General features: G+C 40.4%; 2 protein-coding genes, 1 long non-coding RNA gene and 1 pseudogene across 16 annotated transcripts in view; 2 read left to right on the forward strand and 2 right to left on the reverse strand.

Annotated features, from left to right (window-relative positions):
* tmem244 (transmembrane protein 244) overlaps positions 1 to 1334 on the reverse strand; it is a 49899-nt gene extending 48565 nt beyond the window's left edge. Inside the window, exon 1 of the mRNA XM_014996116.2 lies at positions 1253 to 1334. Within this exon, the coding sequence (XP_014851602.2) occupies positions 1253 to 1294 (42 nt within the window). The 5' untranslated portion in view covers positions 1295 to 1334. The remainder of the gene's footprint in view (positions 1 to 1252) is intronic.
* LOC106923194 (uncharacterized) lies at positions 1332 to 4147 on the forward strand (annotated as a pseudogene). The gene is made up of 2 exons (XR_015761830.1): positions 1332 to 1422; positions 2474 to 4147. The product of XR_015761830.1 is annotated as an uncharacterized LOC106923194 (transcript).
* A 2629-nt stretch (positions 4148 to 6776) lies between these two features.
* LOC106923192 (uncharacterized) lies at positions 6777 to 13864 on the forward strand. The gene is made up of 3 exons (XR_001419366.2): positions 6777 to 8882; positions 11128 to 11315; positions 13507 to 13864. It is a non-coding gene; the product is annotated as an uncharacterized LOC106923192 (long non-coding RNA).
* A 14-nt stretch (positions 13865 to 13878) lies between these two features.
* epb41l2 (erythrocyte membrane protein band 4.1-like 2) overlaps positions 13879 to 24253 on the reverse strand; it is a 56337-nt gene continuing 45962 nt past the window's right edge. For 12 of the 13 annotated variants that reach the window (XM_088002217.1, XM_014996094.2, XM_088002219.1 and 9 more), the window contains 7 exons: positions 23745 to 23813; positions 22193 to 22852; positions 20558 to 20686; positions 20173 to 20271; positions 19412 to 19492; positions 18547 to 18661; positions 13879 to 16907 (listed from right to left, as the gene is read on the reverse strand). In XM_088002217.1, the coding sequence (XP_087858343.1) occupies positions 18557 to 18661; positions 19412 to 19492; positions 20173 to 20271; positions 20558 to 20686; positions 22193 to 22852; positions 23745 to 23813 (1143 nt within the window). In that variant the 3' untranslated portion in view covers positions 13879 to 16907; positions 18547 to 18556. The remainder of the gene's footprint in view (positions 16908 to 18546; positions 18662 to 19411; positions 19493 to 20172; positions 20272 to 20557; positions 20687 to 22192; positions 22853 to 23744; positions 23814 to 24253) is intronic. The other variant, XM_088002222.1, reaches the window with a different exon arrangement.

A 24253-nucleotide genomic window follows, 5' to 3' on the forward strand; every position in this document is an offset into this window, starting at 1 on the left:
TTCAGTGTCCTCTCTCCTCCTCCTCGCCCGTCCAGCCCCGCGTCCCTCTCGTTCCCCCAGTGTCCCCTTCGTCGCCGCTCGCTCTCACATCCGCCCACCACGTCTCTTTTAACCCCTTTTCCTTCATCGTCGTCCTCCCTCGCTGTCTGGTCCTCTCTTGCGTTAGCCCTCATCATGCCTCCTTCTCGGCTGATTAGTAATTTCCAGCAGCACTCTGTCTGCCTCTTGCCGACTGTCAAAACAACAGATTGAATCAACCGGAGTTAGGATCTGAAATATTTGCCTGCACCACTTTGTAAAATTTTCTCTGCCTTCATTATTTTTCCTCTCTCCTTCTGTCTCACACGTCCACCCACCAGCCCCTCTTGTTGTCTCTGCATTAGTCTCTGCAGCAGCTCTCATCTCTGCGAATACTCTCAAACTGCTGATTACTGCGACGGGCGTTATTAACCGATTAATCTGTGAGAAACCTGATTTCCCTTCGCAAGTCTCTGCGACCTCTCGCAAAGTGGAGGCTAATCATAATTATTATTATTATTTTTAACTTTCATTATCCTCTTACCCTTTTTCACCTTGTAGCTTTCCAACTTCCAAATGCCCAAATCAGAGATGAAATACCAACAAAGCAGCTCTGAGTACCACGTAGGAGGAGAAAACAAACCAGGTGTTTGTCCACTTTTCCCTGACCGTCGACTCGTTTTTATTTTCTCTCCTCCGCCCTTTATGCTTCTTTTAGTCACAAAATGTATTCTGCTCGTCTCTGCTCCTTGCTTCCTGTACAAGAAAAGTGTGGCATCAGAAACACCCTGAGGCAAAAGTTCAAGGAGAGATTAAATACTTGTAGCCAAGGCTGGATTTAATGAGTGAGCGCACTGCATTTGTTGCAACATATTGATGCTCGAAGCCCTTAAACATATTCTGAAATACATGTCATTAAATGTTCAGTGTTTTATTAGTCTATTAGAATACACGTCGAAGCACATGTGTAGAAGCTGTAGCACACAGGGGCTGTTTTTGACCTAGCACTTGCCGGTGAGCAAGTAATAAAGCGAAAGAGACTAATTTTGGGGTTTTTCTGTCTTTGTGGTTCTTTTTAACAATTTTTCTAGCAAAAATATTTCTTTGATAAGATAAGTTATAATACAAATAGCTTTTCCCCCACGCGGTAGCCTACCTTACAAAATCCGCCCCTGATGTCACAAACGCCGCGGTTTTTTTTCTTTTTTTTTTTGGTTTTTTTTTTTATACTTACATTGGAGCTTTGCTTCAGGAGTACCATTAGAGGAGACAACATCTCAAACGGAGGCTGCAGCTGTGGGGCAGATTACCGAAACAACTAAAACGAAGAGGAGAAAGAAGTCGAGCTGGAACACGAGGTCATGGAGGCTCGTTTCAACCCCAAGGTTCTGCTGCACAGATTAGGTAAGTGTGTTTTCATCCAGTCTACAGTTGGCGCCATTTTGTAACGTAACGAGTATGGCTGCGTACACATAAGCGGAGGAAGGTTGTGAGCGATTTCAGCGAAGATTTGAGCGACTTATCTGCACTGTAGAATAAGAAACTAGATTGTGTGATGAAGAAGAGGGACTTGGTATGGGGGCACTATCGTGCCAAAACTCCGCTAGCTCGAGCTTCATTTGTTTAGCAGTGCGAATCCACTTAGCTTTTCAACGCTACACACGATTGGCTGGCTGCGTTCCCTGTCCGCTGTGAAAGGCTGCCTTTCTATTTTCCGGAACTTTATTTGTGAAAGATACAAGTTTAAACAAAGAAATGATGAATTACATTCATTAATCCTTCAATTTACTAATCCCAGAGGGATCTATTTAGCCATTCATCCATTGTTTAGATATCTTCGAGACAGATCTTTTAAAATATTAATTCTGAAATTAATCTTTTGATTTGATTACTATAACCGTATACATTACCTAATATCAAAAATTTTTCATTAATTTCAAACATACAAATTATCTTGTTACCTAAAGGGTCTTTTTTTTAGTGGTAACTACTATCCCAGTAGCCTGGCCATTGCCTTCTTGCGCAATTCTCAAATAAATTGGGTTGTTGTCCTTCATTAGAACTAGCTCTCTCTTCTTCCTCAGTTGATCTTGCTTCTGCTACCAAAACATAGCGTCTTACATAGGAAGCCATTTACCGGCAGCGGTGGCTGGGTAAAGTGAAATGCTTTTGCTGTTCTTGGCCTAGAGACCGATGAAGCTTTCTGCTGTGGATCACCTTCTCTCAGGTTAGAGAAAATAAAACCGCTTTGGCAACGTCATCAGAGCTCAGCTAGAGCAGTTTCAGACTTTATGTACAATTACTAGATACACAGTCAACCAATAAATCTTTGTTCCAGAGTTTCTTTAAAGAAGCAGTCTTTTACTTAGCCAGAGAGGATGAACATTTCACTCAAGCGACCTTTTCTAATATATACTTTTCTAATATGTATAATGTGCTTCAATGTTTCCTGCAGATGTCAAGCGGATGATGGCGATTAAAGAAAAAGCCCCTGAATATCACAGATCTTGTGCTGACCTGCATGACCCTGAGCTCCACCACATGGAGGAGAAACAGGAGGGAGTCTGCGTCAGTCTGGGGGCGGAGCAGCTCAACAGGAAGGAGGAGATCAATGCTATCAGGTTTCCAGTCACTGGCACTGGTGAAAATGATAAACAGCCCCCTCTGCTCTCACAGTTTTATCAAGACCAAATTAAAGGCAGTGAGCTTCCAGAAGAGAATAACGGGGGAATATCTATCACTAGACAAAATCACGGAGATGGTTCCACTTCCATAGGCGCCGAGGACAACGGAGAGGACGATGATGTAGACGGGCACAATGCCTGCAAGGGGACCAAAGCTCCTGAGTCAGATAGAAATATTGTTAGCAAACCTGTTAGCTCATCTGAGAGTACTGATCATTTTCTTCACAGTCGCTCTCCTCAGAAACATGTGACGCAGTCAGAAATGGAGTCTTCAACCTCTGAGGATAATGCGTGTTTCACAGAGAAGAAAAATGTTGACTCACAAAAACAAAGTACAGACAGGAGTGAGGATTAGCTGTGAAGACTGTGGTAAAACATTTACTGGAAAAAAAAACTTTTAAGTGTACATAGAGAATCCACACGGGAGAGAAACCTTACTCTTGTGATCTATGTGACAACAGATATAGCCATAAATTAAGTTTAAACATTCACATGAGAATCCACACCGGTGAGAAACCTTTCTGTTGTGATTTATGAGGACAAAGATTTGGTCCTAAATCACGTTTAAACCGACACATGACGATCCACACAGGCCAAAAACTGTCCCGCTGTGATCTTTGTGGAAAAAGATTTCGCAATGAATCAAGTATAAAAACTCGCATGATAGTTCACACAGGACAGAAACCTTTCTTTTGCGATCAATGTGGGAAGAGATTTGGCCAAAGCGTAGGTTTAAAAATCCACACGGGAGAGAAACCTTTCTGTTGTGATCTATGTGGACAAAGATTTACCCAGAAATCAAATTTAAACAGGCACATGATGAGGATCCACCCTGGAGAGGAAACGATTTCAGTATGAATACTCGATCTGCACAGCTTCATTTAGCTGTGAAATATTTGTACGTTGTCTAGGGTCTTGACTCAATTTCAGCTTGGGTCTTGTTTTGTTTTGTTTTTTTTATTCTAATAAACATTTTACATAACTTACAGATTTATTAGATTATGTAACTGGTAGTTTTAGCCAGTCATATTTTATTCCCTGTATTTCATTAATTGTTCAGATTGAGCTTTAGCACAGGTCTGTTTTGAGTGTATCCTCAAATTCCTCGTTTTTCTTTTTTTTCATTTTTTTTTTTTTTGTCTTTTTTGCCATACTTGTTCAATTATTGAAAATTGTTTGATGTAAAAAAAAAAAAACTCTCCATAAACATGTAGATGTGTGTATACATTTTGAATTGGGCATGTTTTTCACAATTTTTAAATCTGAAATATTTTTGTGAAATTCCATCTAGTTCACCCCAGAAAAAAAAAAAAGATCATGTGTTATGTATGTAACTCCTACTCCCAAATGGTTCACTAAGGTTTTAAACCACTTTTCTAACTTCCTGTATTGCCAAGCTATGTTGCAGTGTTTGTAGCTTGTAAATAAACAAAATAAGAGATTTCTTTTGTTTTCCCTGATTTTTTTTTCCGTCCTCTACAACAGAACTCAAGCTGAGAACTTTTCACATTTTTATGTATAGAAAACATTTGTGCTACTGCTTGTGTAAAGATACTTTTGAGTGAATTGGGAAGCAGTGATAAACTGTGATGTCTTTATGTCAAATTATAAAGATATAATTTGATATAAAACATCTATGGATTTGCTGCTGCCACACCGTTTTATTTGGGCATGGAGAGATTTGTGCTTTCTTAGCTCCTAGCCTTATGTCTGCCAGTCAATACTGAATGTCCCAGAAAATCCACATTCTTGCTGCACTATGCCTGTAAGTAAATGTCACACTTCTTGTTGGAAGGTTTGAATCTTTTTCTTTTTTTTTTTTTTTGTTTTAAGTCAGTTACTATGGAGATGAGCATCATTGGCGACCCTAGACAAAACTTATGCTAAAAAGGCCAAAAGGTTTCTATGACAACTGGAAGCTAAACAAGACAGGCAGGAGGGGAGGAAAATTGGAGATGGGTCTCGGAAAGCATTTCATAAAAGCATACACACACACAAAGAAAAAGTAAGGTAGGAGATTCAAGAAAATGTTGGGAAATACATGCTCATAGTCACTCTGCATCACCATCATCCTAAAGGCATTCCCCTCAGCATGCGCACACCCTCGCTCTCTCACTATCGCACAGCAACATGGTGACAGCCCGCATGGTGCTTGTTAGAAAATATTCACAGTAATCTTAATTGGGAGTGCTGTCTAGCTTAGAGGTCCAGCTTGTCATGTCAGAAAGCAGCGTGCTCACTGTGTACAACTAATCTTTTTTATTATTATATTTTATGTTCTGTATCCTTGCTAACCTGTCTCCTTTAACCGTCAGCGGCGGTTGGAATTTCGCCCTTGTTGAGCCCCTTATTTAGCCGGCTGCAACTGAAAGCATCTCTAATAACTGAAATAACTATGTTCATTTTTAATCACGCTTTGCATTGTGCATTAACTTGCTTCAAATTAGGTGATCCTAATAAATAGAGAGCACTGAAAATGTTTTTGTGTGTGTGTGTGTGTGTGTTTTCACAATTGGAATCTACCTTAAATACATCTTAAATAATGCTTTAATGCATTTTTGTGAAGTGTAAACTAAAAACTTTAAATTCACTCGATTTCATTAAAAAAAAAAAAAAAAAAAAACTAAAACAAAACTTTTTTTTAGTTTAGTACCGAGTAAGCTGCAAATCAGCTCAATTGACTGGACATATAAATGAGATTTTTTTTCTTTTTGAGCAGCTGTTTGTCTCCAAGCTATGACGCCCTGGGCAGAGAGCCACATGGGAAACCGTAATTGTAACCTGTTGATGTTTTTATGTGATTTGACTAGTGTTTACTTTGAAAATGTGTGAAGTCTTGTTTTAATAAGAAGCCAGACGCCGGTATTCCCTGCATCACATCTAAAAGCCTCCTATTAACTGTGCATGTGCACTAATTGGGAGTTGAAAGACCGAGAGCCATCATGCTAACTCCACTGGGCCACAGTGGCGCTTGATAGGGGGAGGTCTAATTATTGACTGTCACACACGCCCAATTAGATTCCTTCACACTGACATACTGGCTTAAAAATGAAACCAGTCAGAAAAGGAACAAAGTGGCTCGTGAAGAAATCAAGAGGTGGCTGGGAACAGAAGATAAGTTGAGAGAGGTGAAAAGCTGTCAGCCATTTGCACAAATTACCTGTAAGATGATAAAAAAGAAAAAAAAGGTATTTGATTTCTTTACAGAAAGACACCATTCAGGTGCCTGTTAAACAAAGCTGAAACGTGTAGCTGCAATTGCAGTTAGCGTCATCCTGTATGAAAGGAAAATATTCATGAAAGGTTATCCTGGGTAGACAGCTTCACCAAGAACTCACAGCTCTTTCCTTTGCTTCCTTTTTAACATCCAACAAAAGCGCAGAGACATCGATCCAGGCCGCACCTGAAAAGCGCCGAGTGAAGGCATGAAAGATGACAGCTTACAGCAGGGAGCAGAAGTGGTTCGGCTCAGTTCAGTTCCTATGAAACGCGGGTAAATATTTCTTTTCAGCACAACGACATTGTCACCTCAGTCCACTAAATTATATGCAATAGAATAAAACTAAAATAGAATAAGGAGTATTTACTTTTTTCTGCTCCTCTTTGAACTGATTTTCATACTTTTTGTTTACTACTAATTAATAAATATTGTTTGAAATAAACATTCATTCATTCACCCATTCATTGCTACATTTGTTAAACTCTGTAATGTCAGAGTATATCACTGATGGCACAATTAACATCCTGGTTTCTCGCATGAGAAAGTCCTGGAAATCTTGAACTCCCCCTTTAAATTAATTTATTGTTAGAATTTTGATGCATTAACCTAATTTACTGCAAGTTATTGCCTTCTCTGATGTAGTTCTAGTGGTCGTTTCCCTGTGCAGTCTTTTGGCGTGTGATTTAATTTCGCGAGGCCCTTTCTTCCTTATAAACAAAAAAAGGCCATTATTGAACAATTATGCATGAGAGAAAACTCATAAAACCACTTTAAAACATTAAGCTGTTTAAATTTAAAATGGCTCCAGGCTCTGTCTTTTCCTTAAAAGCCGACGCAAACCCAATAAAGCCACGTGTGGTGATTTATCAGACAACAAACAAACACATAAACAGCAAAATGCCTAAACGTAATTAATTCTCTGATCAAACAGCAAAACAGAAACGGAGAAACAAAGATCTGTAAAGCCCCCGGTAGAAAGACGTGTGGGTAATTTTCCAGACTTGGCCCCGCTTCGCTTCGTCGGTCAAAAGGCGACATGAAGACACACTTCTCCAAAAACAAGCTCCCTCCCTCCCTCCCCTATCTGTTGATCACACAAAGGCGATCGATTCTTATTGATCCTCACAATGGCGTCACTCCATTAGCCTGCGCGGCTCACCGACCGGCGCTAACGCCTGTGAGTTTTACGAAAACAAGCCCGACTGAGACAGGAACGGCTCTGCTTTCATACCACAGAAACACCGATGGCGAGACGTGACAGTAACAGGGTTCAAGAAAGAAAAAAGAAAAAAAAAACACACATCTTCCTTTACCAAGTTAGTGCAAAGGTCGCTCGCTGAAATCAAACATAAACGTCGGTGCTTTCAAGTCCCGGCGGTGGTGATGGTAAACGGTGAACTCAGAGCATTTTTTTTCTCTCTCTTTCTTTTAACTTTGTGATTTTAGGAGCTTATTAGGAACGGGCTAAATGAAACATCTGGTGGAGTGATTTGAGACGGAGCTGCATTTTGATAGGATCATTAAGGCGGTTTTTCTTTCAGTAATGGAACTGGCTGGTGGGAAAGACATTAAAGCTAAATCTGTGAAGAAGAAGAAAAAAATCCAACAGATTGTTCACATTTATGCACAGTCAATTCCTTTTTTGTTGTTGTTGTTTGTTTGCAGCAAACAATGCCTTTACTTGTTCACAGATGACTGAGATAAAGAGTTAGGAGGGTAGTTTTACATTTTCAAACGATCGCTCTGAACTCCTGAAATTTGGCCTCAAATTGATAACCAATCAGTTTTAAATGCCTGCACAACACAGGAGAACGATAGCTTTGCAGGCTGCTGGGAGGGACGTAAAATTAGACAAAGTCAAACAAATGTGAATCATACAGGCACGGTGCTTCAGTAACAATATCTTAATAATTCAGAAAGTGTTTTCTTTCAGGTGGTTGGGTTACTTCCCCTCAGTTGGAAGTGAAAGATTTTATTTTTCCAGATCACGTCGCCGACTTAATCGATGACTGGACTTAATATTTGACAGGCATTTTACCTAATTTAACAGATAACTACATAAAAGTGAAAAATTTTCTTTGTATTCTTCCACCCCCCCCCCCCCATCATACATCACATTACAAATACAGTTATTACTCTTTATTGAACTAAACCCAAAAGGTTCACCTGTCTAGATTAGATAAGGCTTTATGGAAAAGCTGCAAAGTGAAGGTGAATTTTCATTTAACTTGCGTGCAAAATAAAAGGTGAAAAATACAAAAAGATATGAAATGGTGGGGCTGAACTGAAACAAAAAACAAAACAAAACAAAAAACAAACAGAAAAGCAATTCAACGCCCCACCATGAATGTTGTGTTTGATCAGCAGAGGGAACAATGGGTTTGCTTGCAGAGATACAATTAGATGAAAACAGAAGTTTTCAAGAAAGAATCCGAGACAGACTGGATGTTCGCTTAAAAAGAGGACAGAGACAAGCAGGCGAAAGCGTCTCTGTGTTGTTGAGCATTTTACGAGGTAGCAAGTCCAAAGTCCTGAGGTTCAGTGATCAGAGACTGGACGCGTGCACTCAAAGCGTTGCATATGAAACGAAGAACTCCCTTTTGAATTTTTGCTCTTTTGGAGGAAGCTGAAACGTGAAGAACCCCTGCGCAGTATCTCCACGTTACAAAGGCACACACTCACTCAGGCCGCTACAGCTAATCTTCTTACTAATCACAAGGCTGGACTGTTGAAACAGAACAAAGTTCACACTGACAACAGAGGGCGAGTGGCAGAGAGTCAAGAACAGTGGCAGATCTGATCAAATGGCAAAAGCAGAGGAAAAGATTATTCCTCAGAGCAAGAATGTCTTCTTTTGGGTTCTTTTTTTTTTATTTTTTGCAAAATAAATAAATAAATAAATTGCTGTCACACTCTGACAGAGGTTGGACCTGGCAGGACACCGAAGGATCCTGAAAACTGTGAGTGCATTCCTTTGCTTTCCCGTTCCTACAAGGCGAGAGTTGAGTTCTGGTTCGGCACGAGCGTGCCCCGCAAGCGAACGAGGGCCTCGATTTAATTTCCTTCTCCATATCTTTTTACTGCCGTCGGCTTTTGTCACCAGACGTCGGCGGGCGAAAAACAGACTAATTTCATGGCAGTTTGCTTCAGGAACAAGAGTGTAATTTAAATTCAGTGCATAAGTGCACCCTCGGATGCAGGCTGTAATTTCACAGGTAGAAATTCGACCCAGAAATAGGTTCTGCTCCGCTTCAAGTCGCTCGAAATCATACCTGTGGGCGGCTATCGCAAATGAACGCAACTTTTTAAAAACTGTCGCCGTAAAAGTTCAGTGATTCGGTGTGGAAAAACACACACTTGTGGCTCTGTGCGTCAGGTGGTCCGCTATGACGCTATCTGCACTCCTAAGTTACACATTTCCCACAATAACAGGTTGACATTTTTACTGTTAAGCTGGAAAGAGAGAAAATAATTTAAAATCAAATAATAGTTAACCGTGCCAGTCACGGGCTCAGAAAGCAGTTCTGATGCTGCTGTCTTCTTTCCAGTCTGTGTCTTTACATTTCAGGACATAGCAGGTGCTAAAATGATTAAAAACTACCCTCAAGTATAAAAAAAAACACATAATGTCATTTAAAAGCTTTTAGGATCAACTCTGACAACAAGGCAGACTGATTTTCGTAGAAACAACTGTAATGCAAAGTGATTCTCTGAGGTAAAAAACTGACAAAAGAAAGTTCGACAACCTACAAAACCCAAACAGATAGGTAAACACAACAATTATTATAAACTGGAGAAAAGCAAATGAATTTAGTGAGGAACTACCAGAAGTAAATATGAAAAACAAAGTATGGTTCTAAAAATCTGAACGCATAAATCCAAAACATATAAGTATCCAAACATCAATATAGTTTTTGTAAAATCTAAAATAACCAAAACTACGCACAATCGATGAAATTACTATACTTGCTAAAATGCTTAATATAACAACCAAAAAATTGGCGTCATATAAATCATAAGGTTCAACTAAAAACCAGACTGAATGGAAACGTCTTTATTTTTGCTTTTTAGACGACATGTTTCATTGCTTGCGTGACCCAGCAGTGGACAAGCTTTAAAAGTTCAATGACCGCCGGGTACCAAGGTGATGTGGCTGCGAGACTAGCCAAATCCGATGACCTTCCCCCCGCCGGGCTGCCGCCGCGCAGCAAGCATGAAAGCGTTTGTGCCGATGTGCTGCGCAAATTCTGGCCAAGCATTTCACCTGTGGTTTCATGTTCCCAAATGAGATCATCCAAATGAGATCATCCTAAAAAAACCTGGTTTCATCTGGATGCAGAACTACAGAGCTACCAGTTGACTTTTTGCGATTTTCTTTTAGTCAGGAGAAGCACAGCTAGTCACAAAGTGTTCCAGTTTTTTTTTTCTTTTTCTTTTTTAATAACGGTACCGTCATTAAACGTTAACATTTAATGCACCTAATGAGACCTACAGAGTCTGAGATGAAAATTTTTTGGGGGGAGTTCAGTAGTTTTTCCTGAAAAATCCGCAATCTGAATTTGTTGTTGCTTTTCCGGGATATGAAAGCTGTGAAGAATCTTCATTTACCTGCCAGCCAAAGGTCTTATGGTAAATAACGCAGCAGATAAAACTTTATTCACGTAGTTACAAGAAACTCGGAGGACTTTTAAACGCTGCAGGTTTCGTTTACCTCACGAATGCAATGTTTTTCAAGCGGGGTTGAGGGCAGAAATTGCAGCATGTTGCGAGAGGGGTACGTTACGAGCAGAGCCACGTTGTTTTATGTTAACCCAAACCAGGTGCTCTTCATGAATTCAGACGGTCTGCTTGCTGGGTCAGTGAGCCGCTCAACACATGCCAGTTAAATTAAGCTGTGGGTGTGACAGATGGGGCTGGAAATGAATGCAGAGCACGGGTATACAATTTATATCCAAGAACATGTAAAGTGTGAAAATGAGGGAGGGGTAAACGGAGGTGTGGAGAGGAAATTGAGACTAAAAACAAAGCTATATGTTCAGCCTGTTGAATTCTAATTTTATTTCAGGCCCTTGGGCTAGATTAATAAAGTATCTTGTTAAAAATTGTGAAATTACATGTATCTTAATGTGAATATTATAAACACAGATTTTGCTACAATGTCCATTATGCCACATCAACCCCCTGATGTCCGCTCCTCTCTTCTAGAACAAGCATGGAGGTGCTGAGTGGCCCCTGGGCTGATCTGGCCCTCCTCCTGCAACAGACTGTCACGCTCACAAACAGAGACACAGACAGCTTTCTTCCTCTCTGGCTGTTTGGATTGTTGCTATTCCTGTCAGTCTGTCTGCTGCTGCTGCAACTAATCATCTACTTCAGCTGGAAACTCAGACAGGGTGGGCGCGATTTTAGGTCTTCGTGTCATGTCATCCGGATAACTCGCCGTTGTATTTAACATGAGCCGAACGCAACTGAGCACACACCGCAGCAGGCTGCCTTCGGGGGCCGAGAAAACTTTCATTTTATCGCAGAATGAGGAGGAGCAGCCCAATTACGAGAATGTGCAGAAAGGTTTTCCTGTTTCCTAGCATCATCCAAGCACACGGTGCTAACAGCAGGCCAGGGATTACTCATACCTCCAGATTTATTTGAGCTGCACATGACAACTCGTCGCCCGCGGCTACGAAGAAATATCTTTGGGTCCTGAGTAAGCTACATCCAAAAAATAAATAAATAAATAAGTGAAAATGGCCAAAATTGGCTCCTGGGGGGATAAAAAAAAAAAAACCCCTGAATATCAGCACTGTGACATTTTTGGGATAAATCTAAATTTAACCACAAGGATACAGATAACTAAGATGGTTACACAACTGTGGTCCTATGGTGTTACACGTGTGTATCTAAAGCAAAAAGAGTGAAGTATAAGGGGGAGAGCGCGTGGCTGTCAGTTATGTTTAATATTCAGAAACATTTGTTTTCTTTCCTCTGTATGTGTTCTGGGACTTGGTCACAAATGCTGCTCTGCCGATTTAACCTGAGCCCCTTTGTTCTTTGCGTTGACATAAAGCACAAACAGATGCATTCAGTCGTTCACATCCCATAAATAAAGTCGTGACTCTACTTTGGCCATCTGATCCGGCTGCGAATAGGTTTGAGGGAAAAGTGCCCAGTTATATTAAAGCAATAGCTATGAAATCAAAAGCGAGGTGCGAGGGTGTTTTCGTCTCTTGTGTCGTTCTTTTGAAGATGTCCAGGGTAAACGAGCGTGAATCAGTTAATATGAAAATCTCATCATCTGCTGTTTGTGCTTGGAGCAGATCTGATCAATTACAGCTGCTCAATCCCGCAGTTTACAGCCATTCACTGATAATCAGTTAAATACGGCTGTCATGTCCCATTTCACCATTAGCAAAACATCTACCCATCTGTGCTTCTAGAGCGAAAATCCTTTGGTGGTTCACTATGATTAAATTAGCTATTTTTACTACAGCTACAAAAAGTTTTTTTTTTGTGATCATTGCCTAATTTACCTATTTTACAAAGAAGTGCTAAGTTTTCATGGATATTCTTAAATACTTCTTTTCCGTTTAGTGTTGCAGTGCTCCCCCTCTTGAAGATATTTTATTTGTAAACTACATAATGATCCAATGCTAAGTACAGACTTAATTAACTAGAAGACGAGCTAACATGCGAGCTAACGCTAAACTAGCTTCAAAGCTAGAGCTAGTAAAACAAATGTTTACGTCATAAAATGTGAAAAATTAAAAACAAACGACAACAAAAAACCTTGTCTTTCTAAGTTAATTTCCGCAAAAAAACCCACTTACATTTAGTTTTATTGTAGCTTACGAACAAAATATAATTGTTTCCATTTACTGATAATATCTCTAAAGACACATTTAGATGAGCCATTAGCTTAATGCGCTAAACAAAAAATCTTGGAATATTCCGATGTCTCATATACAGTTTTTACTGGTATAAAAAAAAAAAAAAAAGCCCCTAACCAATCACTGGGACCCTTACGTGGAGTGAAACTGTCCCCTACGGTAGTAAGTTCTCGGCTATCCGAAACATGAGCATTAGCACTGCGTGACTTGGTTGTGGTATGCTATTTAATCAATCAAATTTTTACTCAGATGTCGGTCTTGTATAGTTTCTAGTTGAAAAACTGAATGAGGTCTATTAGAATCAGAAATCGAAATGGAAACATTTCTAAGCAAAACATATCCTAAGGCTGCGTTGTGCATAATAGCCATATTAAAAATAAATGTATTATTTCTTAACGAAAACCGCCTTCAGTTAGCATATTGCTAGAGGGTATAAAAGTACTGAAAAGTACAAAATGCAGAGAATTAAATGATTAGCTTGTGATGCTAATAACTCCACTCGTTCCGAGCATCACCTGTAATTACTCGCAAGTTTTCAGAACCGTATCTATAGTGAAACCACCCAAATGGCTACTACAAATAATTTGAATTCTAAGCCACTAAAATGAACATTACTCTTCAATATCCATTGCTTTATACAATTAGCATTAAACCAACATTTTCTGTCTTGCCCTGACTTGTTCCTTCTTCTCATCCCCAGCTGAGGCGGATCTGTCCAGTCTTGAGCAGGACCGAAGTGCCATCCACAGGCAGAGGCACAGAAGTGCCAGTCTGAGGAGGAGAAGTTTTGGATCACATCCCTATTCCTGACAGGAATCTCTAGCAGTGATGGACTAATTTAACTTATGTACATTACATATAATATGTGAACACTCCTCAGTGTGGAAATAGTGGATACGTCTCAAAATGTGTAACAACTCTTTTGCATCGTTTTCTTAAATTGGATACTGTAGTGTTAATATGATATTGATCTTCTACACAGTTCTCAGCTTATCAACGTCGGTTTGCATTATTTAGGTTTTAATATCAATAAAACAAGTGCCTGGGGGAAAAAAAAAGACGACTGGAAGTGTTTCAGAGTATAACAATTGTTTATTTGAACAGTGTTACACAGGGGCGAGGAGTGGCTGCGTGTGAGGAGACAACACGATTTATGCAGCTAGACTAGAACAACCTACCAGTGATGTGTTGGTAGCAGGAAGCAAAGAGGCGGCTGGTTAATTTCTCCAAAATGTCCGTCTTCATAAAAGTGTTTTAGATGAGATACAAAAATGTGCCGTCATTGTGCGGAATAAACAATCTGATTATAAAGACATTTTAGTTAAAAATCCCAGACAAATTTAAAATCAGCTGGTAATGATCGTCAGCTTTGTAATCTGAATAAAAAGATTAAAATTCAGATTTTTTTTTTTTTTAAATAAAGTTGTCATTAAAGCTACAAACATTTTTGGAAAAGTCAACCTGGCCTCCCCCTAAAGCTCCTGCAGTCGGTTCAAAGAGAAAAAACAAAAGCCCTGAACCAGAAGCAGAGAAAAGGTGGCAAAAACAAGTTGATCTGTAGTGGTTTTTCTTCACCAACAAAATACACAGTGGCAATATTACAAACAAGCAGGAAGGTGGAGCGACAGACCCCACCCTCCCAAACTACTAGACCAGTTTCACAGAGAAAAGACGAACCGTGAGAGACTCTACAGATTCAGCTGATGTGGCGTTACAGATTTTATTTAATGAGATTTTCCTATGTGGAACAGCAGTCGCTTCCAAAAGCTGCCTAGAGATGAAAGTGTTCTTATTTTTTTTCATGTTTATTTTATTTTATTTTTCTTCTGTTTTGCAAGAGGATTAGAAGTCAAAGCTTCCTCCCCTCGTGGAATGTTATTTAGCTGCATAGTTGAAGTAAGACCTGTGTTTAGAAAGTTTTTTTTTTTTCCATTAGTCTCGCAGTCCACTGGACATGTTACGCTTTCCAGACTGGATGTTTATAAGAAGCTGTTAATTTAAATATAATTTTAAAAAGGTCCAATTATAAAGGGAAGTGGTACAGGTTTTCTCAGAAGAGTCTGCTTGAACAACAAAGCCTTTTCTTTAAGCTTCTAAGAATAAAAATGGTGTAATTTGGTGTGATTCTGCAAACAATTTGAAAAAGACAACATAGAAATTCATTATGAGTATAAAGAGCACTTCAGGCCCTCTAACTTCCTCCCTCTTGAAGCTGCGCTATAATGTTGTACCGACTGTTTCACCCCTCTAGTATTTTGTGCAAAGCGAAAACACGCTTGAACAGAGCAGAACGTTTGGTTGCGCTAAACCAGCTACGACACATCCAGCAGCATGATGAAGTCAGATTATGTCAATTGAGATCATCTAAACTTAAACCAGTCACATACAGCAGCCTCCTGTTCTAAACTGGCTGAATTTGACAGAAAAGAAAGGGTGAAGCATGCGCGATTCGATCCCATACGCTTTATCGTCTTCTAACAGGCTTTTTTTCTTCTTCTTAGTGTTAAGTGTAGCGGGATATGAAAAGCAGCCGGGCGTGAACAGTGAAGAACTACGACAACAAGCAGGTTTGTAGTTGCAGCGGACGTGTAAAAAGTTGCATTAGTCTGAATCCGGGACAGAACTGGTTTCAAGTCGCCTCCGTTTTGGTACCGTCGCTGCTCTGCGGCTCGCTTTGAATAATTTAAACCAAATGAAATTTTGCATGGAGACATTCTCTGGAAACAAAGCATCTCCGCGCTGGAACCGGCACAGAGTAAGGATGACTTGCATCGCCGCTCCAATTGGTTTTCACTCCCGGGGTATCGGTTGGCACTCTCCCAAATCATCGTCCAGTTTTTTACCAGTCGTCTCTCCCAGTTAAAAATGTCAGTTTAATCTCCCATGTTCCCCTGGGGCCCAGCAGGAATGGTTAGTGTTGAACAGTAGACAAACCCGACGAGGCGCTAAGCTACTGAAAAGCTGCTCTTCTTCTTATTATTATATTTTTTTTAACGACCTTCATTTTTCTTCGTCTTCTTTCCCGTACGAGATGCATCGACCAGCTTTGAAATCTGCTTATTTTCAGTTCAACTTCATTTCAGCGTCGATTTGTGAAATTCATCACATTCTGCTTTTGAAGCTTATGTAATTTCACGCCAAACATGAGTGATAAAACGCCGCCTTGTGCCAGTGAAATGAAACGAGAGCTGAACTGAAGGTGAACTTACTCAGCAGCTGGTAGCAACACAAGGAATGTGGATGAATAAGCTACATTTACAAACATAAAAAATAAAAAAAAAATAATAATAAAAACCTGGATGATTTACTGCAATGTGTAAATTACAGCTCCCGCCCGCCATTGTGTAAATTAATAATAATATAATAAAAAAGCATTAATGTGAAATAGCTTGTGTTGATTGTTTTATAAGGTAAAAAAAAAACAAAAAACATTTATTTCTATGTTCTTCAAACCGGATTAATGAGTTAAATATTTCTCTTTGCATTTACACCTTGTTAAAGGAAAACAGGAGCTGTAATTTATTGAAACTCATTTTCAAAAGGAATGCACTAAAAAAAAAAAAACTCTCTCTTTCAGTCTGAAGCCGTTGGCTTCGTTTTATGCCAACATAATTTTGGGACATTTTAGAGTTTTGCTGATGTAATAACAGAGACGTAGATGACGTATTCTTTGAATGTCCGGCGTGTTGGAGATCAGCAGAAGCCGAATTTGATATTCGCAACACGCAACAAACACTATAGTCTCTTTCTGTCTTTTTTTTTTATAAACCGGGTAAAGAAAACGCTCTAATATAAAAGAATAGAAGCTACAAACGTTAAGCTAACAAAGTGGTTCTTTTTGTTCCCTCAGAGAGAGTGAGGATATTTTTTTTTTCTCTTTTTGCAACGAGAAACTGAAATGCACCAAAACAAATGTCTGAAAGACCATCTGGGATGAGAGTGACATCTTCAATCCTCCCATCCCCCCTGGATTGAACCTTTTCTTCATCCCAGTCTTGAGCTCCTCCTCTTCCTCTCTCCCTTTGGCAGTGCAGGTTGGTTGTTGTAAAGTGATGAAGATGTTTGTCAGAAGAGGTAAGGGTCACTGCTGGTCTTTCAGTTCTGGAAAGCAGATTGGGGGCAATCAGCCTGCAGCTCTGTGATCAGAAACACTCAGACTCCTTTCATAGAACACACCTTTTTTTTTTCTATTCCTCACACACACACACACACACACACGCACGCACGCACACGCACACACACACATAAACACACACCTATACTCTCATTCCACTTTAAGCTACATCACCCTAAACATTTACTGGTAAAGATGTGCAAAAAGTCATTTTATTGCAGCAGCATGTGAAAAACGTTAGAATGATCAACCATTTGATTCCAGTGGTTTTGGGGGTGGGGGGGAATCTCCTTTTAGCAAAAAATATTTAAAAACCAAACAGATCTAAAACTGCATCATTTTATGCTTTTATAATATATTTATGCTAACTTAAACTAAGCCTCTGTAGCAATAACTGGACCCTATAAACACACTAATTTTTTTTTTTTGAAGAATGTCATAAAAAAAGCCTTCAATTAAAAACCGTTGTGCGAAAAATCAATGTGTTCTTTTTCTTCTCTGAAGTCGTTTTAGTTGCCAATAAAAGCCGACACGCATTCAGACCGTAGTGATGTTCGCTGGTATCAATTATTTATTAGCTCTTCCACTGGGTTTGTGTTTCTTTGGTGGCACACACAGTGCTGTAAACTGTATATTTGTGGACATGTTTTTTCAGAGTTTGAACACGAAGCGGAGAGAAAAAACGCGCTGTAATTGAATTGTGATGCTGATAAAAAGCTCCCACTGTTTCCAGACTGAGAATAAGAAGACTCCAAAGACAGGTGTGACATTACATCTAGCTTGAGAGGAAAATCAAATGCAGAATATAATTTGAGATTTAAAGGAAACAAACACTAGAAAGAAGCTTCAGATGCTTAGAGCATCGTATTTCCTTTTTATTTTCATACATTTTTAAGGATTCCAGGGCGATATTAATGAAAATCTGGTGGAAACTGAAAACTAAAAATGTGGCGTCAGTCACAGTGTTTTTTTTTTTTTTTTCAAACATATGGTTGAATCAACAGAAATAATTTAACAGACACAAACTCAACCTTCTTTCATGGCCATCTAAGGTCACCAGCACTGTTTAGAAAGTCCAGTTCATCTGGGGAGGTGTGAATATGGAGACGGAAAAAAAAAAAAAAAAAAAGAACTGCTCCGCCTGAAAACCTAGATCTCGGTTCAGTTGAAGTGAACTCTGGTGCGATTCGTTTTTTAAAAACGGTTTGGTTTATTCGACAAAGTGAAAGCAAACCGCGGCAACTGAAAATGTCTACGAACCGAGTCTACTAGACTAACAAGTGAAAACACACACTCTTTGTCCTGGGGGTTAAATCCTATTAAAACCCTGGAAGCTTAGCTGATGGAGGGCGGAAGGGTCAGGACTCTGGATGATCTAGCGAATCTCTCAACCTTGTGAAATGGAAGGGAACACTACGTACCGTCCCACCAGAAAATAAATAATAAATAAATAAAAATCTGTATGTGAGTGAATACATTTCCTGAAGCTAAAGGCTAGATTTGTTTAAAATTCACGATGCTGCTATAAAAGACAATTTGCTGTGTCGAAACTCTTCTAGTACCTCGGAAAGACAGAAACTGTTTCAATAACAATAATAACAATCGTGCAACTGTCACTATTATTACCTGAGTTCAGTCAATCCTCCTCCTCAGCCAGTTCAGTTTCTTTATGAACAACCACTCTGGTAACAGACATGTCAGGATGTTGCTCTTTGGCCTCCTTAATAGCCTGTGCCAGTGCCTGCAGTACCCAAGGGCAGCCACATAGGGGAGACACCGAGCACAACAGGCAGTGGAGGGGAAGGAGGGCAAAAATGATGGTGTTAAATAAAGAAAAAAAAATGAAATAAGAAGCATTTAAAAAAAAAACATCATATGAAAGATCAGTGGACCATTTTACCTTTTTGGGTTGACAGAATGGCAAATAAGAGTAAAATGGCTTTAAATTAGGAAATTATTCCAACTGGAATCAATTCCCAAAAACACAAACTCAAGCTGGTTGTTTTTGCTAAAATTTAGCAAAACCGAACAGACATGCAACTTAAACAAAACAAAACAAAACAAAAAAAAAAAAAAGCAAGAGTCATGCAGATGCAAAGGCAGTCCATTTTCATTTGAGCTTAACTAAGCGAATTTAGAACAAAAGACGCAAAATCTCTGACATTTGGAAGCAAAGACAGCAAATCAAATGAACCGGGAGATCGATAAGCTCAGACAAAAACAAAGGAAAACATCCAACAAGGCCAGGACGAAGGGAGGAAGTGATAAAGAAGAAGTCGGCCTCTGGCTGCCAGCAACAAGATGCTGACATGTCACCAGAAATCTAAATATCCTACGATTTTAAATTAAAAAAACAAAAAAACAAAAACACTTTTACACTTAAATCTTAGAGAGAACCTTTTCACACCTTCCACATCTTGTTAGGTTAAAGTGGCCCAACAAGCTTGCAGCTAAAAACCTTAGAGATGAGCAGCGGGGCTTGAGAACCGACCTGGTCGTGGTCGATGTCGCAGTCGCCGGTGATCACGATGCGCTTCTCAATCCTCGTCTCCGAGAGCCCGCCTTTTAATGTCTGGAACAAAACGGAGGACACAACTTTGATGACCGTCACATGTGGTTTATTTGTAAGTGTAATGGCCCGGCTGGTGAGACACAGCGCTGAGCCGGGGGGGCGAAACAGATGAAAGAATGATGGCCTCATTAAAAAAAAGAAAGAAAAAATAATTAAGTATCAGACTGTGCTTCAGTTTAACTTCAGGGTTTCTTCAGCTTTCAATAGGATTTATTTAAACTCAAACAAATGTGCAGTTTTTTCATGATAAACAAGCAGAACAGTGGGCACGTAGTCAAGAACATCTAAATTTCCAAGATGAATCGTTTGCAAGAGTCAAAATCTTTTGCAGACTAGAGGAAAAAAGGCTAAAAGTTCGACTATGATGCTCGTTTGTTGCCGTGCATCATAGTGTCCCTCGGAGTTTTCTCAAAGTAGAGTGCGATCTATCGATAACTTCAAAACATGGAACAAAAATATTCATATTTTTCAACTAATAAAGCAGAAGTTGAGCAAATTTAACAGATAACTAAATGAATCTTAAAAAAATGGAAATCATATAAATACAACTCAAAACTTAAGACCCTGAACTCATAAAAAAAGAGAAAACTAATGTGCTGTAAGATTTAAATTCTAGATGATGATACTTATGCTCAACCATAGCAATATGAAAAAGCAGAACAACAAATCGTGTTTTGTACCTTGGTAATGTGCGTGGTGGTGGTGGTGCACAAAGACTCAGAGGTGATCGTCTGAGCGGTCATCAACACTCCGGGTTCACCATCACTATTACCATCCAACTGAGGAAAAGAGGAAAACAACAAAAATAAATAAATCAGATCGTCCGCTCCACATCAGCAAATTCTTTAACTCATCGATACAATGCATGACTTTAATTTTTTTTTTCTCTTTGGATGAAGGAATTAGTGGTGGCGCCATGCCCTGCTGCTAGAAAAGAAAACACTTTGCAACACAAAGTACGTTAAACTAAAGGGTTTCCCCCCCAACATTACAAAAAAGTGACAGAGGAAACAAATAATTATAAAAATATGAAAAACAAACTCCCTGTGCTTCTCAAGTGTGCACCTGTGCGGCCTCGTATGTGATGGTCTTGGTTTCCGTGTGCACGATGGGCACTTCTTTTGTGGCTATCTCAGTTTTCTGGGCGGCAAACGTGTCTGATATAGTCACCATTTCTGTTTTTACCACAGGCGGCTGGGGAGGGAGGAGAGACAGGAGTGAGCGGGAAGGAGAGACGGTTAATAGGTTTAATACGAGACTGCTTTGGGAACAAATGAACAGATACATAAGACATCTTTGGCATCAGAATTACTTCCAAGGTGGTCGTCACTTTAAAGCAAAATTTAAGAGAAGTTGGCTTCAAAGACAACGGTGCCAAACAAAAGTGACTTTGTGTGAGTACTGATAATGTACAGTGCCTTGCAATAGTATTTGTATTTTATTGGGATTTTATGTGACGGCCCAAGACAAAGCAGTGATTGATAGTTCAAGCTGCAGAGAAATAATATATGGCTAACAATCTGAAATGTGTGGCATGAATTTGTTTACTCTGACGCTCCTAAATAAAATCCTTTTAGAAGTCAGTCACCTAAGTATTGAAAAAGAAGCTAGCAGTCACATAGAAGACTGACCAAACATACAGAACGTGACCTAATCAAAAAGAACAACAAAAAAAAACTTGCATAATGTTTCTTCTAAACTTCAGCTGCATGCTAATTTGTGTTAGTTTTGCACATGAGATCCCTAAAAAAAGGCAATAAAGTTTAAGTTTTGAGTACTGTTGCAAGGGACTGTAAATAACTGTATGTGTATCAGAAAGTGTAGATTTGTAAACAAAGCGCACACACAAGCACACATGCAATAAAATTCATGCAGGTGGAATGAGAGCTCTTAAACTCGTGCAACGACATGCCAGGAAAAAGCCAATTACAATCTAGCTAAGAGAAGACGACTAGCAGCTACAGCAGCAGCACCGACCGCACAGAATTTTCTTGGGTGTCAACATGCAACTCCGAACATGAGACGGCACCAACATGAAGGGAACATGAGCCAATAAAGCCAGCAGGGCTCTAATGACTGGAAAACAAAGCGGCTATTGAAATGTAAACAAGGTGGCATTCAGATGAGTGGGTGGCATTTCCAAAGTGCTTGGCAATGGCGATTTCCACAAATACGAGGAGCGGCGCCACTGCCAAACGCAATAAAGGACACACAGGCACAGCTCATAAAGGTGAAGATCAGCATGCAAAATGAAAACGCGCACACCTAAAAGCATCTTGCATCTCCCACTTAGGCCCCATTTACTTCACAACACAACGCAGGAGGCAACAGCATCGATACGCCACAATGAGTGGCACTAGATCTACGAGGATAAATGGCAGGAAATGTGGCAGAGACATGAATAAGTGTGACTGGGCGGTAAAATGAAAGCGGCTTCTTGAGGAATTTGACATAAACACCGACAGTATCGGCGATGAAGGTCTTACAGCACGGTCCTAACCGTCTTCAAAAGGTGTTTGTTTTCTCAATATGCTTTCACAGAACGGAGAGGAGTGTGAGAATGTACATGGGGCTCAAAGTTTCACACAAGCAGGAAAAGGAAACCGGCGATGTGAGAAGCAGCGGGGAAAGAAGTGGGTGTTTTCTACGGCTGGCGGGAAGGTTCAAAAACCCCTGGAGGAGCTCCGCAGTTGGTTTTACCTCAGAGCAACAAATAACCTGCGGCCGGGGATCCACTTCCACCAGCGAGGCTTCTCCGTTCATTTTAGGCTGCTCCAGGTCCTCGGTGGGGCCGGCCTCGGCGCTCTCCTCGGGCAGCATGAGGCCCTCCGGCGCCTCTTCGGGGGTCACCATCGGATCGTCGGTGCTGTCCTCCGTCTCCCGTCCGCTTTCTTTCTCCTCCTGGTCGTCTTTCTTCTCCTCAACCTCCATCTCCTCCTTCTTAGATTCTTCTTCTTCTTCTTGACTCGTTTCTTCTGCAGGCTGGCTGACCTCCGCCGGAAGAGATGGGACAACCGGAGCAGATGCTTGCTGCTGCTCCTCTTCCTCCTCCTTCATCTGCTCTTCTTCTTCCTTCTCCTCTGGTATTTGTGATTGAGAGATGGATGCAGGAACGTTTGGATGGTACTCTGCTTCCTCCTCGCTCTCGCTGTCAGAGGACGCCTTCTCCGGCTTCACGGGGCTTACTTCCTCCACCTCCGCCAGCGCCGCTTCCTCTTCGACCTTCACTTTCTGGTCCTGAGGTTCGTGCTCGGCGGGCAGGGCGTCAGTAGGGTCGGCCGTAACCATGACAACCCCGGGTTTGGGGGCTCTGGAAACTTCTTGGATGACAACAGTTTCCTCGATTTCAACTTCGGTGGTCTACACACACGCACACATGTACACACGTACACAGAGTGCACAGACACACACGATGAGGTGCACACGTATACAACAAACGCAAAAAAAGCAAAACAAAAGACACAAAATATGATCATTGAACATAAATTAAAAATGGGTTAACAGAAAAAATATATATACAGAAGAAACATGAGGAAAATAAGATGAGGTATAAATGAAGAAGATCCTCCAGGGTTTCTACACGGTTTTCGTGGAAAATAATCCATAATCAACTTTCCAGGATTCTCTTTCTTTAACATTTAATTTAAAATAAAAGAAAGAAAGGAAAGCAAATACATGGAAAGACAGATAGGAAAAAAGCAAGGAAACTAAGAACGGATTAAAAGGAAAAAAAGACAAAGGAAGAGAAGAAGGGAACAAAAAAGAAGAAAGGAGAGAAACTGAGAAGGGAGGGAGGGAGGGAGGGAGGGAGGGAGGGAGGGAGGGAGGGAGGGAGGGAGGGAGGGAGGGAGGGAGGGAGGAAGGAAGGAAGGAAGGAAGGAAGGAAGGAAGGAGCGGAGAAAGGAAGGAAGGAAGGAAAAGAGAAGGAAAGAACGAAGGAAGGGTGGGGAAAGGAAAGAAGGAAAAGAAAATACTAAGAAAGGAAAAGGAAATCAAAGAATAAGGAGGAAAGGACAACTTTTGACAATGGGAAAAAAAAAAAATCCTGGAAACAAAAATATTTCCCTAAAAGCTAAAAATTTCATTCCATACTTTTCCAGACTGTGTAGGAACCCTCTACAGTGGATCAAGTTGGAAACGACCGAAGTGGCAATGGGAACATGAAAGCTCAGTTGAGAACAAACGGAGGCGTGAAGGAAGCGAAAGTCATGAATGGAAAGCCAAGAGGGGTTACAAAGAAAGTTAGTACCACCTTTGCAGGTTCTTTGGTTTCAGAGCTCGCGTTATCAGCTGAAGCTGCTTCGGTTTGCGGCACACTGACCTGCGTGACAGAGAAGTTAGGACGACAACATCAGTCACACATCGGCGGGAAAGTCCCTGTTAGCAATTAGCAACACCGGGACGCTTGTTATCACAGCGTGGGGATGGGACCGGCTTTTGTCATCTGCTCTTTCACTTCTTATCTCGTCCTCTCTTTGTCTGTGGGACGGCTGTTCTGCACAAACACTAAATCCACACGCGCACAGCAGGAACTCAGCGAGCAAAAACAGGATCAAAAGAGGAATAGAAATGAAGTTCGCTCAGAAAAAAAACAACAAACAAAAGATGGTACTGAAGAGTCTTTTTCATGCATGGCAATGCGTTTCTTTTGCCATTTAAAGAAGCTCCAGCAAACAGGCACATAATAAACACATTATAAGGTTCTTTTTGTCCCCCCCCCTCCATTTCAGCCTCTGTGAAAACAGCTGCTTCACACCGTAC

This window comes from Poecilia mexicana, unplaced genomic scaffold (genome assembly GCF_051168715.1).
Source record: "Poecilia mexicana isolate PSO_F unplaced genomic scaffold, ASM5116871v1 scaffold_21, whole genome shotgun sequence".
NCBI classification, from domain to species: Eukaryota; Metazoa; Chordata; class Actinopteri; order Cyprinodontiformes; family Poeciliidae; genus Poecilia; species Poecilia mexicana.